This window comes from Gadus morhua, chromosome 2, assembly GCF_902167405.1.
Source record: "Gadus morhua chromosome 2, gadMor3.0, whole genome shotgun sequence".
NCBI classification, from domain to species: domain Eukaryota; kingdom Metazoa; phylum Chordata; class Actinopteri; order Gadiformes; family Gadidae; genus Gadus; species Gadus morhua.
The window spans coordinates 12063016-12080595 of record NC_044049.1 but is presented as its reverse complement, the minus strand read 5'-3'; the positions used below and the strand labels follow the sequence as shown (position 1 = coordinate 12080595).

Sequence of the window (17580 nt, the reverse complement as noted above, 5' to 3'; positions counted from 1 at the left end):
CAGAACTATAGACAGAGATATGGGACACCGGAACACCGGTGAATCACGTTTATTCTTAAGGACCTACTTCAAATTGTTTGTCAGTCTTCCAGCATATCTATAAAATGCCATGGTTATGTCTAGGGTACGGTAGGATTTTTTTAATTATATTGTTCTATGTATTAAAGGGTTGATAAGAGAGACCTGGTAGTTCAGTCTTTTTGTTTTGAGTTTGTTGTCAGTTTTCTTTGTTTTGGTAGTTTAATTAATAATTTAATTAGTTCCTACTTTTGTTGTATTCTTTAGGATAACAATACATTTCTTTCTATTCTATTAAGGGGAAGGTACAAAGAGTCGAAGGCCGAATGTGTGTTTGGCCAGGGTTGCGGGACAACACATAGGTAAGAAGTATCACTTTCTTATGTACAAGGAATCTTTACATTTTCTGGTAATGTAAATTACCAGAAATCAGTCAACTATTAAATCATTAACATTCCATAATCTTTACTCAATAAACCAAACCAGGCTGTATACTGTATAGGCTCCCTTGACTCCACTTTATGGTTTATATCCTAATACAATGTTTAGAATTTTCCAGGTACCATTGATATCATTTTTATTTTATTCTATATTTTTTATTATAATATTCTTTATGGCTAGTCACATAACATTATCATCATACATCAGTTATAATTCATTGCTGTAATGGAAATAGTTGCTTCCTTTGCATCCTCTGCTTCACATTACAGGATCCACTAGATGTTTCTTGAGGTCCTTCTCACTTTGTCTGAAAGATCGCAAATAATGCAGATTTAGTTCCCCCATGTTTCAAGTATTTTAGGTACATTTTTAAAACCATCTCTATAAGCAGTAGCAAATTTCTGTGTAAGCAACAACTGTTTCGCTCACCTTTATAACCGTGACCAAGATGCCATAGAAAAGGGAGACGAAGAACAGGAGGAGGAAGGTAATGGTCATCATCCAGTTGTCCTCCCCCATGTCTTGGACGAAAACCTGTTTGTTCTCGTCAAATAACACACTTTCTTCAAGAATCTCTAGGAAAGGTAATGAAAACAGATGTTGAATACATTTTAAGTGTATGGAGTACATTCTATGTTGACTTGCACGCTCAGTTTGTGTGACTAACAGAATCATCAATTATTTTATTGTTCTTATCCTACAGAGCTAAGTTGTTTTAAATTTTGTTCAGAGGAAAGCAACATAGACCTAGCAAAATGTGTAATTGTGTCAGATATTCCCATCTGAAAAACCCTATCTATTCTTTCAATAGAGAATTCAATCGAGCAACATAGATAGGTCCATTATCAAAATCACACAAGGTCTATTCAGTTGTAGACTGTGTAGAACCACCTTGATTATACACTAGGAGTCTGGCATCTGAATTCCATACTATTTATATGCAGCAATGATATAGCAAGACATGTGCATGTACACACCTGGTTTGGACATGTTCAGGGCTATGTTTCCGTTACAATGGTTCACCCTGCAGGTGTACATCTGCCCAGGTAGCCATTCGTGGGGGGAAAGAGGGAGTCGGCTTTGGATGCTGAACTTCCCCTTTGGACCTCTGTGAGGTTCACTAGTATTGTGCTTCGGCAACAGAAGTATTCATTGTATTGCTCAAGAGTGAGCACTATAATCACTATATTATCTATATTATATTACATTATACTAATATATTATCATTACAATAATTACAATATTACAATATTATATTATATTACAATCACTATATTATTTGATATGATGATTATATCACTATCTCCCAATGCTGTTGTGACATAGTGAACACAGCTGGTGGTGCACTTAATTATTCAGCTATTCAAATAACCATTAATTTATAGGAGCTAAACTTGCACTTACCGGGCCACACCACACTAATATGAACTTGTTTTCCTACCTTTTCCATTTTTTGTGCATTAAGAGACCTAAGGACACACATTCAATTTGTTTTAAAGAAAATGATTTAAGTATAGGCCACTTATTTTTGCCATATCATCCAGCTGCGGACTTAAATGGGCGTTCCCGTGCTGGTGGGGGGTTTCCGTTTTCACAGACTGGAGCGCCCCCTTCTTCTTCCTTGCCTTTCCTGTAGAAATGTGACTGTCAACAACTGGGTTTATATAACAACATTCGCTATTTAGTTTTTCTCAAACATAAGTTTCAAAATAACATCTATTCTAAGAGTATAGGACGGGTAGTGCTCGCATAGAACTAACAAAGATAGAGGCCATTCTCACACACATGATGCCCCAAGGTACTGGAGAAGATTAATCTGCCCCAAAAAATGTTTAACAGTTTAGCGTCCTAACTCACTTCTACAACACATATGTGCAAGTGTCTTTGCGCTTGGGATAACTGTGATCTGATCAGCCTATACCAGTAGAAGTATTATGTCAGCCTGCTTTTCGTGTAGAAAAGAACAATAGCCTTAATGGAACATCTATCACTGGTTCCATTCAGACGAGGTAAAATGTTAAATTGCCCCTAAATAACTTCTGTTGGGATTCTAGGAATCAGTTACAGGAATTTCATCCATTGTGAATCTTCGTTATCAGATAATTGTTTTTGCAGATTTTTGGACAAAAAAATTAACTACTATTAAAGACTAAAATCTACTAAGAACCCCCCCCCCCCCCCCCAATATAATCACAGTAGTAATACTTCATATGTTTAATTTTCATGTCACACATTTTAAATGGTGTTGAAAACTGATTCACTGGCTCATATTGGATTTGGCTTTTGGCAGATATGCGGCTTATGGGCAGTATGTATTTGTTAGCATTCTAATTCATTTGAGTCTTGCATGATCACCCATGCATTGATCATGGTAAGCTCATACTCTATGAATGCTTGAGCATAACGTGGTGTTAATCAGAACATTACTTCCGAACCTATGTTGACACTACTTCTTAAACATCCAATATACCAGTTAATTTGTTTAGTTTAGCTTTTTAAATTTGCTTTCAAATAATTTGACATCATATACCAATATTATTTCCTGGATGTTTTGATACAAATATTAAATATTAGAGGTTGGACTGTTATCTTTCCTAAGAGTATAACAAACAAGGTATAGATAAACAAAAACAAATTTATTTTGTGTATGATACTCAATTAATTCACTCTTACTTGGTTGCATACAGTGTCAAAATCAAATCTATTTTTAATCAACCAATGAATTAATCTGTCCAGGTTGATGAAGAAAGGTCAGGACATTCACAATGCTACAAACATTTGAATGTACACCATGTCTACAGCTGTATGTCAAATATTTTACTTACAGGAGACTAAAAGAGACAGGGATAACTAAAATTGGAGTGGAGTGAAAGTAGAAAAGAAGATGCCATTCAGCATCTTGAATAACTCAAGTTTGTCATTGGCTGTCAGCATAGTAACTCACAGAACTATAGAAAGAGATCTGGGACACCGGAACACCGGTGAATCAAGTTTATTCTTAAGGACCTACTTCAATTTGTTTGTCATTCTTCCAGCATATCAATAAAATGCCATGATTATGTCTGGGCTACGGTAGAAATGTTTTAATTATCATATTTTTTTTATGCATTAAAGGGTTGATAAGAGAGACCTGGTAGTTCAGTCTTTTTGTTTTGAGTTTGTTGTCAGTTTTCTTTGTTTTGGTAGTTTAATTAATAATTTAATTAGTTCCTACTTTTGTTGTATTCTTTAGGATAACAATACATTTCTTTCTATTCTATTAAGGGGAAGGTACAAAGAGTCGGAGGCCGAATGTGTGTTTGGCCAGGGTTGCGGGACAACACATAGGTAAGATGTATCACTTTCTTATGTACAAGGAATCTTTACTTAATCTTTATTTTCTGGTAATGTAAATTACCAGAAATCAGTCAACTATTAAATCATTAACATTCCATAATCTTTACTCAATAAACCAAACCAGGCTGTATACTGTATAGGCTCCCTTGACTCCACTTTATGGTTTATATCCTAATACAATGTTTAGAATTTTCCAGGTACCATTGATATCATTTTTATTTTATTCTATATTTTTTATTATAATATTCTTTATGGCTAGTCACATAACATTATCATCATACATCAGTTATAATTCATTGCTCTAATGGAAATAGTTGCTTCCTTTGCATCCTCTGCTTCACATTACAGGATCCACTAGATGTTTCTTGAGGTCCTTCTCACTTTGTCTGAAAGATCGCAAATAATGCAGATTTAGTTCCCCCATGTTTCAAGTATTTTAGGTACATTTTTAAAACCATCTCTATAAGCAGTAGCAAATTTCTGTGTAAGCAACATCTGTTTCGCTCACCTTTATAACCGTGACCAAGATGCCATAGAAAAGGGAGACGAAGAACAGGAGGAGGAAGGTAATGGTCATCATCCAGTTGTCCTCCCCCATGTCTTGGACGAAAACCTGTTTGTTCTCGTCAAATAACACACTTTCTTCAAGAATCTCTAGGAAAGGTAATGAAAACAGATGTTGAATACATTTTAAGTGTATGGAGTACATTCTATGTTGACTTGCACGCTCAGTTTGTGTGACTAACAGAATCATCAATTATTTTATTGTTCTTATCCTACAGAGCTAAGTTGTTTTAAATTTTGTTCAGAGGAAAGCAACATAGACCTAGCAAAATGTGTAATTGTGTCAGATATTCCCATCTGAAAAACCCTATCTATTCTTTCAATAGAGAATTCAATCGAGCAACATAGATAGGTCCATTATCAAAATCACACAAGGTCTATTCAGTTGTAGACTGTGTAGAACCACCTTGATTATACACTAGGAGTCTGGCATCTGAATTCCATACTATTTATATGCAGCAATGATATAGCAAGACATGTGCATGTACACACCTGGTTTGGACATGTTCAGGGCTATGTTTCCGTTACAATGGTTCACCCTGCAGGTGTACATCTGCCCAGGTAGCCATTCGTGGGGGGAAAGAGGGAGTCGGCTTTGGATGCTGAACTTCCCCTTTGGACCTCTGTGAGGTTCACTAGTATTGTAACTCCTGAGCTGTGTGGTGCCGTCGAGTAGCCAGGTGATGTTGATGGACGCAGGGCTGAATCCGTAAGCCAGGCACACCAGCTCATTTGGACCCTGCAGAAGCAAAGCTGAAGGCTGGCTATGGGACAGTGATCCTGAAAGAGAATGACAAAATGTGACTGACACAGCAACATTTAAGAATTAATGTATGCAAGAGTAAAGGCAAAATCTGCAACTGGACGACCGGTATACGCTTTACCAAGGATATGTTTTAAAGCGACAGAGAACCGGATCTGAAATGGTAAAATAACCATAAAATATCCCAGAGGGATGTGCCCACACGCCTTCGAAATGTGGTAAATGTTAGTTAATGCACATCAATGTACATTAATTTATAACTCAGCTAATGAACTCTCCGCCCCTTCCTCACTGTTTAATGTAGTTGGTTCTTTCTCAAATTCTGATCCGCCATATATTCATTCAGCTACACCTTTGGTTGCCCTGCCGTTGTCATGTGGGTGTAAGGTAATTGGTCACTGGCATGGCTACATAGCCAAGAGGGAAAATATACCTCACTTATTATTTCAGCTTGAAGGAATCATTACACTGATAATATGTGATATTGCAATTGAATTCATGTAAGATAATATACACATTGATACAGGTGAGCATAATTAGAAGTAAATTACAGATTTCCTTCTGTAATATTCTGTTGACTTTCTTTGTGCAGAAGGTGATGTCCATGCAAACAACAGCCAATATGTGAACATTTGGTTACTTTGGCAACCAGTTATAACTCCAAGTCTACCGAAAACAATACGGAGAATCGTAGCACTACATAATATATAAAAACAAAAGAGGACATCTGTGAAGACATCCATAAGGCGCAGTTGCAATATTAAGATCAGTGACAGTCATTTGTTTTAAATTGTCTGTATTACCTGCCACACTCGTGTTCTTTTCAACAGTAGTGAAGCAGTGTTCTGCCCGACATGTGATGAAGTTTAGTTTCTTCCACTGGCTAGAGGAGACCGTGAGGTTGCTCCTGGTTAAAGCTCCCTCTTTAACCTCGGTTACATGGTTGGGTGTTGTTAGTGCTTTGCCATCCAGATGCCATGTCACATTGACGTCAAACGCAGTGTGTACCACACATGCTGCTGTGACATCTGATCCTGCCTCGATGACCGTCTTGAAGCTGGGAGTCGTTAGATGAACTGATGGTGGGTATGAATAAACTGTCAGGGAAAAAAATAATTGTTATCACACATAAACATCCAATACCAATGGAGCCAGTGCAGATTAATAAGGAAAACCAAATTGCCCCAGAATTTCACTGTCTATTTGCTGCGAGCAGTAATGGAGAAGGCAAAGGCATTCTGACCTATGTTCTTTGAGAAACAAGGTACTTGTACTTACTATCACAGATACTGATGTTTCTTGTCTCCTCCTTGCCATGTCCATATTTTGACTTGCACTGAACAGTTGGGCCCTTTTTCCACTCCTCAATTTTCAGCTGAATCTTGCTGTTGAGGGTGAATGTTTTCCCCCCTTCCGCAACACTTTGCAGCTTGTTCTGGACTGGGCTTGTTTCTGGCACACGGCCGTCCAGTAACCACTCCACACTCACCTTGTCTGGATAGAATCCACTAAGAGTGCACACCAGGCTCAGCTCTGAGGCCCAAGACTGGCCGGTCCAGACGGGGTACAGGGTGATATTTGGAGGGATAACCCGCTCCACTGGGAGACAGCACAGACTATGAGTTTTCTATTATCCGCCAAATGAAGCACCAATAGATCAATGACATTTTCAGAGTTTAATATCTGGATGTACACCATTTTGCTGTCTACACCATTTTGCAGAAGGTGAAAATATACTTCACTCGTTATTTCAGCTTGAAGGAATCATTACACTGATAATATGTGATATTGCAATTTATTTCATGTAAGATCATTTCCTGATAATAATACACACATTGGTACAGGTGAGCAAAATTAGAACTCAATTACCGATTTCCGTTGTCCATCGACTGTCTTTGTGCAGAAGGTGATGTTCATGAAAAAAATGCAAATATGTGAACATTTGGTTAGTTTGGCAACCAGCTATAACTCCAAGTCTACCGAAAACAATACAGAGAATCGTAGTACCACTACATGATATATAAAAAAAAAGAGGACATCTGTGACGACCTCCATGAGGCGCAGTTGCAATATTAAGATCAGTAACAGTCATTCATTTTTCTAAGTTCAATTGTGTGTATTACCTGCCACAGTCATGTTCTTTTCAACAGTAGTGAAGCAGTGCTCTGCCCGACATGTGATGGAGTTTAGTTTCTTCCAGTGGCTAGAGGAGACCGTGAGGTTGCTCCTGGTTAAAGCTCCCTCTTTAACCTCGGTTACATGGTTGGGTGTTGTTAGAGCTTTGCCATCCAGATGCCATGTCACATTGACGTCAAACGCAGTGTGTACCACACATGCTGCTGTGACATCCGATCCTGCCTCGATGACCGTCTTGAAGCTGGGAGTCGTTAGATGAACGGATGGTGGGTATGAATAAACTGTCAGTGAAAAAAATAATTGTTATCACACATAAACATCCAATACCAATGGAGCCAGTGCAGATTAATAAGGAAAACCAAATTGGCCCAGAATTTCACTGTCTATTTGCTGCGAGCAGTAATGGTGAAGGCCAAGGCATTCTGACCTGTGTTCTTTGAGAAACAAGTTACTTGTACTTACTTGCACAGATACTGATGTTTCTTGTCGCCTCCTTGCCATGTCCATATTTTGACTTGCACTGAACATTTGGGCCCTTTTTCCACTCCTCAATTTTCAGCTGAATCTTGCTGTTGAGGGTGAATGTTTTCCCCACTTCCGCAACACTTTGCAGCTTGTTCTGGACTGGGCTTGTTTCTGGCACACGGCCGTCCAGTAACCACTCCACACTCACCTTGTCTGGATAGAATCCACTAAGAGTGCACACCAGGCTCAGCTCCGAGGCCCAAGACTGGCCGGTCCAGACGGGGTACAGGGTGATATTTGGAGAGATAACCCGCTCCACTGGGAGACAGCACAGACTATGAGTTTTCTATTATCCGCCAAATAAAGCACCAATAGATCAATGACATTTTCAGAGTTTAATATTTGAATATCCACCATTTTTCTGTGTACATGTAACCAAAAGAAAACTATTTACAACGTGTTCCATAACCTTGCTTTTAAGCTAGGGGGCGTTGTTCAATCACAAGTAAACGAGTCGCTGGAGGAGGAGGTGGAGCGCTGTTTGCACACATGTTAGAGCAGAACAAGGCTGAGCAGGCAGCGGGCAGGAGCATAAAGCAAGATCACTGGCATAAAAATAGCCCCATGAAAAGCAGAAGTGAAACTTGGCAGCTAGAGTGCTGCATTTAAGACACCAGGTGCAAGACTAAGTATGCCAGCAAGGGAAATATGCTTCACATTTTAATATCTCAGAATTGTTTTCATGACTTTCAGTATCATTTTCTTCTCTCTACCATAACTATGTTGCAATTCAGAGTAGTAAGGTAACCACCTGTATGATTTAAACATGATCAGTTGAGTGCTGGAGTTTAGTTAATTAATTCCATGAATCTCTTTAGGTCAGCAGGTGGAACATCTCAAATAAACTCCAAGTACTCTTCTGAAGTATTGCTAAATAATACTTACAAACCCTTTTACCTACATATACTTTTTTCAGAATCATTGTTTTCGTAGATTGAATTGCTTTGTCGGAGCAAATAGTCTTTTTTAAGGTCATCTTTCTTCGTATCGTTTTTAATGACAGATGAAAAAAATGCCATTAACACTTCCTTCATCTGATCTAAAATAAATATAAGAAAATGAAAGGAGATGCATTAGTGTCAAATAAGTTAAAACCGTGTCCATTAGTTATTTTCATGTTTTTTATGATTTTAATTTCCAGAATTGATTAGTATTGGCAATGACATAGTTATTCATAATGTACAATAATTTAGAGATAACTTGGCTGAGAAATGAAAGTACCAGAATAATTAGTGTAGTGCCCAAAGCATCTCTGTACCTTGATGGCAGTGGTTCCAATGCTGTAGACCAGTGTGATGAGGAAGAGGATGATGAAGGTGTTCAAGGTGCTTTGCATGCTATCTTGTTGTCCATCCACAGCGTTACTCCATTGGCTTTCAGTCAGGACAAGAAACGCTGGTCGGGAGAGGGGAGCGTTAATAAAACACTACTTGATAATATACTCTTGAGGATTTTACATTTCTTCACATAAAGATCACAAAGAAATATTTAATGATGGTCCAGCATATATCAATGCTTGATACTCAACTTCTGTCACTGGTATAATTGGTATGACTAATTATATTTTCCAGCATGTATAGTGTCCCGCAAAAATAAATATTAATTTTTAGATATGTAGATGGTTTAGTTAAATATACTATTCTTTGTTATCGGTTACTTGTATATAATCAGATGGTAACACAATAATAACAATGCACCAAGACTTGCTTTTTAAAGACCTCTAATGTACGGTAATGTGGTTGAACATAGCTAGTTTGTTGTAGTAATTTGGAGGAATTGAATTGATTTGAAGAGTCTACACTAATTTAAGAAATTTCTTCTTCAGGGCAAGACCCAGTAGAGGTAAACAAAGCACACAGAAACGAGACAAAACAATTAAAAACATGTGAACAATCTAAAATGTGGAGTTTTCGTTTTCTGAGAGGGATGGGTGCTCTGCAAACTGCCAACGAATGCTCAACTTCAATGAAGTAGCCTGGAATAACTGATGGATGCAATGCCTAACTCATCGGCCATGTGTCTTGTATCAATTTATATTATATAAGCCTATGTATATTATATTATATATTATCTACTATCAATTTGCATTCATTCATAGGTAAAATAAATTGATTAACCCTGCTACATTGGACGAACATTAACAAGATTTAAAGTTCAATGTTTTTTTTTATTATTTTGATTTTGAATCAGCATTTTAAAAAGACAAACATGCAGCATTACATCACACACAGAAAAACAACATCTACTGGGGCAAGCACGTAGAAGGACCCAGGTTCATGTTGATAATGTTAACATTGCCTGATGACTTTTCAGTAATTAACTTGACAATGGGTTGGTTTTTGGAATCCATAGACATGTGGTAGACTTCGCATCTAAACACTCTGCCGTCTTTCCAACCATCAGAGCTGAAGGTAAGTTGGCCATAAGTGGAAAACAAGTCACCGTTTTCAATTACGTTTGTTGTTTTGTGTGAATAAAGAGCATTTCCATCTATTGTCAAATTATCAACCAGCCAATGCACCAAAATGTCCGCGGGGTAGAAGTCTTTCACAAAGCAAGTCAGGGTCATGTTCGTGCAACTTAAATCATCTACTGGAGGGAGCAGATAAACGGATGGAGGAACTCTATTTCGTCCTGCAAGTATGAGAGAACAATTAGCCGCTATGTATTACACAGAGTTTTACCCAAAGACCAAATCAGTTTTTAAATAAATAAATAATTATTTCAGTCAACATATTTAGCCTCTTTTTAACCGCAATAAATAATCACTTGATTTTGATAATCATGCATAGGCCCATTATTTAGGGCTATGGATTAAATCAGAAAAATATTCTAAATCATATAGGACCTAGCAGTTTTATCATTCGTTTATATAGCCTAATCTGGAAACATGTACTCACCATTATTCTTCACAAAGTATTTTCTCGTTGGAACCTCTATTGAATCTTTAATCGAAGCCTCACAGAACCACTTCATTCCTTTGCTCCATTCATCGTACGTTATCTTGGTTCTGGCAATGTACGTATTTGAACTTGGACTCTCAAGCACGGATAACACCTCACCACTTTCATTAAACCATTTAACTTCCACGGGATCACTACTGTGGACCTTGCAAACAAGGTCAGCATTATTTTCCAAATACATCGTCTCAAGTGAGATTGGCAAGATATCGATTTCCAATTTTGTTGACGGTTCTATTGTTGGAAAGATAAAAACATCAGTTTCAAGTCCCCTCAACAAGGTTTCCTAAAACATTTGTTTGAATTACTTTTAATTCATATTTACTCACCGTCACATCCCCCGCCATAGGTCAGATGAGCATCCACTGGCTCTTTACCATTTGCAAACCTACATGTGATATTAGTTCCATCATCCTTCCAGTGATTTTCCTTCACCTGGATATAGCTTGCTGCATTGTAGAAAGTCCCAGTCTCGTTCTTCTTACCCTCAGAAGAAGTGCTGCTTTCAGATGGATCGATTTTCTTGCCGTTTCTCAACCATGTGATCGTATAATCCTTTGGTGAAAAATCTGCGGCAAAGCAGCCGAAGGAAACCATCTGGCTGCCTTCAGTCTCAGAGATCAAGATACTCAGAGCTGGCAACTTATGAACCACCACTGTAAAACAGTATAACAAGATCGATATGTGGACGATACAGAGGACAATAACACTGAATAGGCTACACTGTATTCAGGGAGTGAAAATGTTAAAAACAGTTTGGACGATCGGACTTGCTTGTCCAATTAAACAATTGTACATAAAATGTCAACACAGCATGACATATAGCTTCTTTGTGAGCAGTAAATGATACATGAAGAAAGAGGGAGGGAAAAATATCCAGCAGAGATGAGATAAATAAAAGTCATTAGTAAAGTAGAAGTAGTCGTAGCAGTAGTAGAAGTAATAGTACTAGTAAAGTAGAGTTGAGGACCAACCGTCGGGTAAGCAAAGTAACTATGCAGTAGGCCTATGTATTGCAAAGGCTGAACAAGCATGTAACGCACCAGCGGTAGCCTCTGCCCTCCAGCGATACACATTTTAATCTCTATCTGGCAAAGACATTGCTAGTCTAACTCCAGATCAAAAAGATGTAGGCTATAGGCCTCATAGTAGGCATACTAAGGCTAAGGATTGTTCCATCATTTGATTTATTGAATGCTAACAGAAGATATTAATATAAACTGTATTACAATAAGCAGATTTAACTCGATTTATGTCATAATTCATTTTAGTGAATAATAATATTATTATTTTTTGTCAAATGAATGTATTATGATACAAATTTAAATTGGCAGACAATACAATATTAAACCATTAAACAATAAAAACTTGATGGACATAATCCTACCTTGTTTAAAAACTTCGGCCTTGGCAGTTCCGCCAGCGTGTACCGCGGAGCAGGTAAAAGGCTTGCGGGTGTCCCAGTCCTGTCTCCTGACACGGATCTGGCTGACTCCTGTATACTGGTTATCTTTCTTAGCGGTCGGGTACTGAACGGCGTCTGCCAGTTCGCTTCCTCCAAACTCCCATTTAAACGTGAGTGAAGCTGGCGTGAAGCCAGTTGCCATGCAGCCAATAGTGACCTCTCCCGTCCCTGAGCCACACTGGACCAGCGGAAAGACAGTGGGGGCTTGCACCGCTAGCAAGGAGAGAAAGGCACATGGAAAGAGATACAGAACAAGATATTTGTAATTAATACACATGGAATTACATTTAACATTATCTTACTTTTGAATTATCATAAGAAAACAGATATAGGAATATTTTAGCATCAGGTTTACAAAAATAAGCTATTGGACAATGACCAAAAAAACAACTAAATATTTCTGAAACCGTTACTATATAGGCCTACCGGTATATACCGGAAATAAATGTGTATTTCTATGGCATTATTTACTGTTATTATTGATTGATGATGATTCATGTATTTCAATGCAAATGATCAAAATATTATATGTGATATACTATTACTTAAAATGAATATTATTGGTATTATAAAGCATAAAAACATTGCGGTTGGAAGATTACAGCTGAACAACCAATTTGCATTGTTATTTGTTTAAAAACATTTGTTACCCTTGCCAAAGTCGAATGGTGTAAAAACGTTATAATTGCCCTTAGCGACTGCTGTTAAATCATTAATTAATTAATACAAATCGTATAATGCTTTTGTTTTCATTTTAGTTGCATTTCAAAGTCAACGTTTAATATATTGTGCCCAAAACTTAAGTGCAGTTAAAAAATGAATGCATAAAACATATACACAACAAATGCAATTCCTATAAAATGTAAGACAAAAAAAAAGACTTAGTTAAAGTGGGCTTACCTCCTGTAACAGTGACCAAGGTCCCTTTACCCCAGTAGTCAAAGCCGTAGTCACAGTGAAATAAACTGACTTAAACCTCTTACAAAAACTAAAAAATTAAGGGGTGCGCTTTGTTCCAAATTATTAAGGTTTAAAGTAATAAAAAAGGTGTATTACCTGAATCAGAGACAGTCACAACTGTTCCTTTTCCCCAGTAGTCAAAGTAGTAGCACAGTGGTTCATATCAATAGCACCACCGTGCAAAAATACAGCCTAGCTCCACTCTGGCTTTCTCTGGTCAGTCAATGCAACACAAATTTTTCTTGAACATTTGATTTAAAGTAGCCTACTATAAATTAAATACCGGTGATTGAACTGTTATGAAATTGAGACAAATTCCTTTTTCTTAATACATTTTCTTTTTCAAAATACAATTTACAATTGTATTGTTATAGTAGCAGAAAGCCGGTATAAACAAACCTGATAGTTAGTAGTTGGTCGTTTTTCATATTTTTTTTGTGAAACTCCAAATAGCAAAGAGTGGCTGTTTAATCATTCTCTTAAAGCAGTTAAGAAAAGGTAAAAGGCTTTTGAGCGTTTGGCAGACAGGAAATAGCATTTAACATCCCTAGAGATATATATTTCCTGTTTGTTTTTGTGCCCAACATTGTCTGACTCAAGGAGAAGTCTCAGGAGAGTTTAGTTGTTTCAGGAAGCGAATGGTGGGAACGTGAGTGAGAGCTAGAGAGAGGAGTATGCTGTATTGGAATACAGATAGCGTAGCTTACTGTTATCTAATATATTTGGGTTAAGGATAGTTAAGATTGTACTGACAACAGAGAAAGTTCCATGCAACAACAAGATTTCAGAGTGAGACTTAGTCTTCTGGATTAGAAGCAATAATAATAATAATATAATAACATTAGAATTGAATCTGAACATGTCTGTTGCAAAAACAAGTTATCTTCTTAGGAGTACATTGATGGCCGTTATTGCTCCAAAGGAATACATCGCAGCCCATTTTTATCTGATACAGGATGCAGCGTTCGCACTCAATAGTGGACCAAGACAAAGGTGACATCGCATCAGTGCTCAGACAAATTCCGTTTGATACATAAATATATGTCAAGGGCCTGCCTGACATCCCAAGGGCCCGCAATCCAGACAAACATTATGGGGTCTCTCGCTCCCTTCAGCTTCCCTGACGTCACCAATTGTTTTTCACAAAACCGTTAACGGATTAGTCCAGTTCCGTAAGATCCCAGGTTAATTGTTGACATTGTCTGTCCAGATGTAAATAAACCATGATATTTTTCAACTCAGCCCCTATCAAGTTATTTCCCTGATTAGGAAGTTGGCCAGCCAATACAGGCGGTGTTGTCCGATTATAATTCTGAACGAAGTTCAGCATTTTATGCTGAGCGATAATTCAGAAAATGTCATAAACTCGTGACCGTTAGTTAAGGAGGGGGTGTATGGATCGAGCCATTGCATTCTGTATTGTGGCAACCTGTAACAGACTGAGGTCTTACAACACACGGGACATGAATCATGAGCACTGATCCATCAGTATCTCCCTGACTATTCCCACCCTGCTAAACAGTAGCATAAATTCTCTCGCCACCTCCATGGTTGTGGCGGCGCGGAGAGGATCGGCCTCCGGGTAGCGGGTCGCGTAATCTACCATTTCTAGAATATAGCGGTGGCCTCACTTGTCTTGGGGAGGGGGCCTACGATGTTTTACGCCAGTCTGTCGAATGGGACTTCTATCAGGGGCATGGGTATCAGGGGGTTACGTACCGAAGGTCTCGGGGCGGTGTGTTGGCATCCGGGGCAGGCTCGGCAGTAGTCCTCTATGTCCCTCTTTACCCCAGGCCAGTAGAACCTGTCCAATACCCGGTCCCTGGTCTTATCCATCCACAGATGAGCTCCCCGAGATGTGAGTGGGCCATGTATAACAACTTGCTCACGTATGTTCTTGGAACAACCAACTGTTCCTTCTCCTCCCCCCTCCTCTGTACCCTATACACTACCCCCCCCCGTGTGCTGAAGTGTGGGTACTGCCGGCCACCGAGTCCCTTGATAGTCCCTTGTGGGTCTGCACGCGTCTCCAGGCGTTCCTCAGGGAGTCATCGTCCGATTTCTCGACTTCTCGGGGGAAGTCCGAGAACTCAGTGAGGGGCGAGCTCTCTCTTTCGTCTGGCGGGGGTGTCCGATCGGAGGCGATCATCGTGTCCGACGTGCCTGGGGGAACAGACTCCGTGAACGAGGTGCGAGGCCGGCGTACCACCGCTCTCGCGTGTCTCTCTCTCTCTCTCTGGAGACTCGTCGGAGTCGGTATGGGATAGCGGGGCGTGGGCTGCGGTCTCACCCTTTGGTGTCGGGGTCGAGATGGGTGGAGTTCTGCCCCTAGCAGTCTCTCAAAAAATGGGGCAGTCCCGTCCAATTAATAGGGACATGGGCAGGTTAGGCACCACCCTGGCCTGGACCGTGATGGTCCCCTTCGGGGTTTGTACGGCGATACGGCTCGTGGGGTAGGTCTCAACTTTGCCGTGGATGCAACCCACCTCGACCACATCGACCACACTTCCAGAGTCGAGGAGGGCATGGGTGTCGTGCCGTCCCACCCGTATCGGCAGGCTCGGGGAGACGGTTCATTCATGGGACCAGCAGGTGGTACGGAGGCAGGCTCCTCCTCTCCGGTCGGACAGGCTGGCCGTGTGCATGGACACGTCTCTCGCTCCAGGGCCATGGCGTGCGAGGTGGACCTTCTGGCCACAGCTATAACATCTCCACTCCTCTCTCGGAACCGGAAGGGCAGTTGCTCTGCGGGTCGCGGTGGTCTGAGCCGGGTAGGCGGGAAGGGCGGGGGCGGGGTCTGCGTCCATCCGCGCCGTTCGGTCCGCGTCTCACTCCCTCCGGGCAGCAGGGCTGTTCCCCCGCACAACCAGTGGGTCAGCTGATGGTTCTCAAGGAGTTTGAGGAGGTCGTTCACGGATCGGAGTTGGTTCCCGGAGGCCCAGCGTTTGTTATCCCGGTAGGCATGTTGGGCTTCCCCGGTTAGGAAGGACGCCAGGATGTCGCCCCACTGGTCAGCTGGCCATCACTCAGTCTCTGGTCCCCTCGAAGATCTCAAGGTACGCCTCGATGTCGTCGCCCGTGCCCATCTTGGTCAGCCGCTTCGTGGGGGGCGGCGTGGGCAGGATCTCGGACAAGCTGCTCGGCCATCCGGAGCATGCATCTGCGCAATGTGTCAATTTCCTCGTCCCTCTTCACGGGTTTGTTATGCGGGCTGCATCGTGGTATGGCTTGGTTCAGCCAAGGGGTCGCGTTGCCTGCGTCCTCCATCAATGTGGCAACCCCCTCGTCGTCGGCGGGTAGTTCTCAATGAAATTAACAGACAGGTTTGCGTTGCGACGATTTATTTGTGCAGCCCAGGAACAACACGAAAAATGCAATACAACTTAGGTTCTTCCTGGATGGGGTATAAGGGTGAGGGGGCCTCCTGGTCAGGCCCGTCTCCGGCTCACTCCTGTTGAAGGGAAGCGTTCGGTTGTTAATATAACATGCAGCGTTCGTCCGCTATCGTGACTCTCTGCTACCGGTCCACTCTCCTGTCTCTCTCGTCTCCAGCCCTTAAGACCCTTTACCCGTCCCCCTCTCCCAGGTGCCCCCAATGCCCGTGATTGCTTGGGCATGCTTAATGGGCGATCCAGCGCAGCTGCGCGGAGGTGTATGCATCTCCCGTTTACTACCTGTCCGCGGGGAAGGCGCTGTCCATGGTGCTGGAGCGAGCTGCCACAGCCCCTGAAGCTGGCACTAGCAGCCAGCCTCGTCAAGCCACACTCGACCAGGCAGGCGTTCAAGCGAGTGAGATGGAAATGTTATTATTTGATCTTAAAATGCACCGTATCTTAATGAAATCTTAATGAAAGACATGTTTTAAATAAAAGAGACATTGAACTCTCTCTAAAGAGACATTGAAGTCTATTACGTATATTATTCATTGAATCACTCATCTCCCGTCTTTTACTTGAATTAAATTATTTTGAAATACTTTCTCGGAAAAAAAAAACTATCGCTTGACAGCCCTAATACAAACATTCAGTCGAGGAGGAGATAGAAGATGAACCTTTTAAATTGAGCAGAAATACTTTTTACTGTACAGCTAGTAATTAAATGTACTAAGGGGCTGTATTTAAAGCTACAAAAATAATACAAATCAAAAAAAAAAAAAGTATTCAACACAACTCCACCAGCAACTCGACCAAAGCAACTAGACCGCAACTCGACCAGGGGGGGCGATGACATCATCGTTTGCGTTTCGGGCATCCACACGAATCCTAACACGAAAACGCATAGGTCCATTTTTAACTTATCCACCCTGGGACCTGGTTTCAGAAAAGTGCGTCTTCGGACACCGAAAACGCCGGAGCCGTCTTGACGGTCGGCTCCATTGCACAAGACTGAGGCCTCATTCACACTACCTCCGT

The 17580-nt window shown here is 40.7% G+C and overlaps 2 long non-coding RNA genes and 1 gene segment (V, D, J or C); 1 reads left to right on the top strand and 2 right to left on the bottom strand.

Annotated features, from left to right (window-relative positions):
• Positions 1-510: 510 nt before the first annotated feature.
• Positions 511-1594, bottom strand: LOC115537980 (uncharacterized). Its single transcript, XR_003974987.1, has 3 exons — positions 1437-1594; positions 889-1034; positions 511-766 (listed from the first exon to the last, which is right to left on the bottom strand). It is a non-coding gene; the product is annotated as an uncharacterized LOC115537980 (long non-coding RNA).
• Positions 1450-5106, top strand: LOC115537992 (uncharacterized). The gene is made up of 2 exons (XR_003974988.1): positions 1450-1574; positions 4990-5106. It is a non-coding gene; the product is annotated as an uncharacterized LOC115537992 (long non-coding RNA).
• Positions 3423-17580, bottom strand: part of LOC115537881 (Ig mu chain C region membrane-bound form-like) — a 26811-nt gene continuing 12653 nt past the window's right edge. Inside the window, 10 exon segments of the C gene segment in view lie at positions 3423-4181; positions 4304-4449; positions 4852-5139; positions 5926-6219; positions 6401-6721; positions 6992-7015; positions 7246-7539; positions 7721-8041; positions 12131-12421; positions 13265-13313. Of these exon segments, the coding sequence occupies positions 4173-4181; positions 4304-4449; positions 4852-5139; positions 5926-6219; positions 6401-6721; positions 6992-7015; positions 7246-7539; positions 7721-8041; positions 12131-12421; positions 13265-13313 (2037 nt within the window).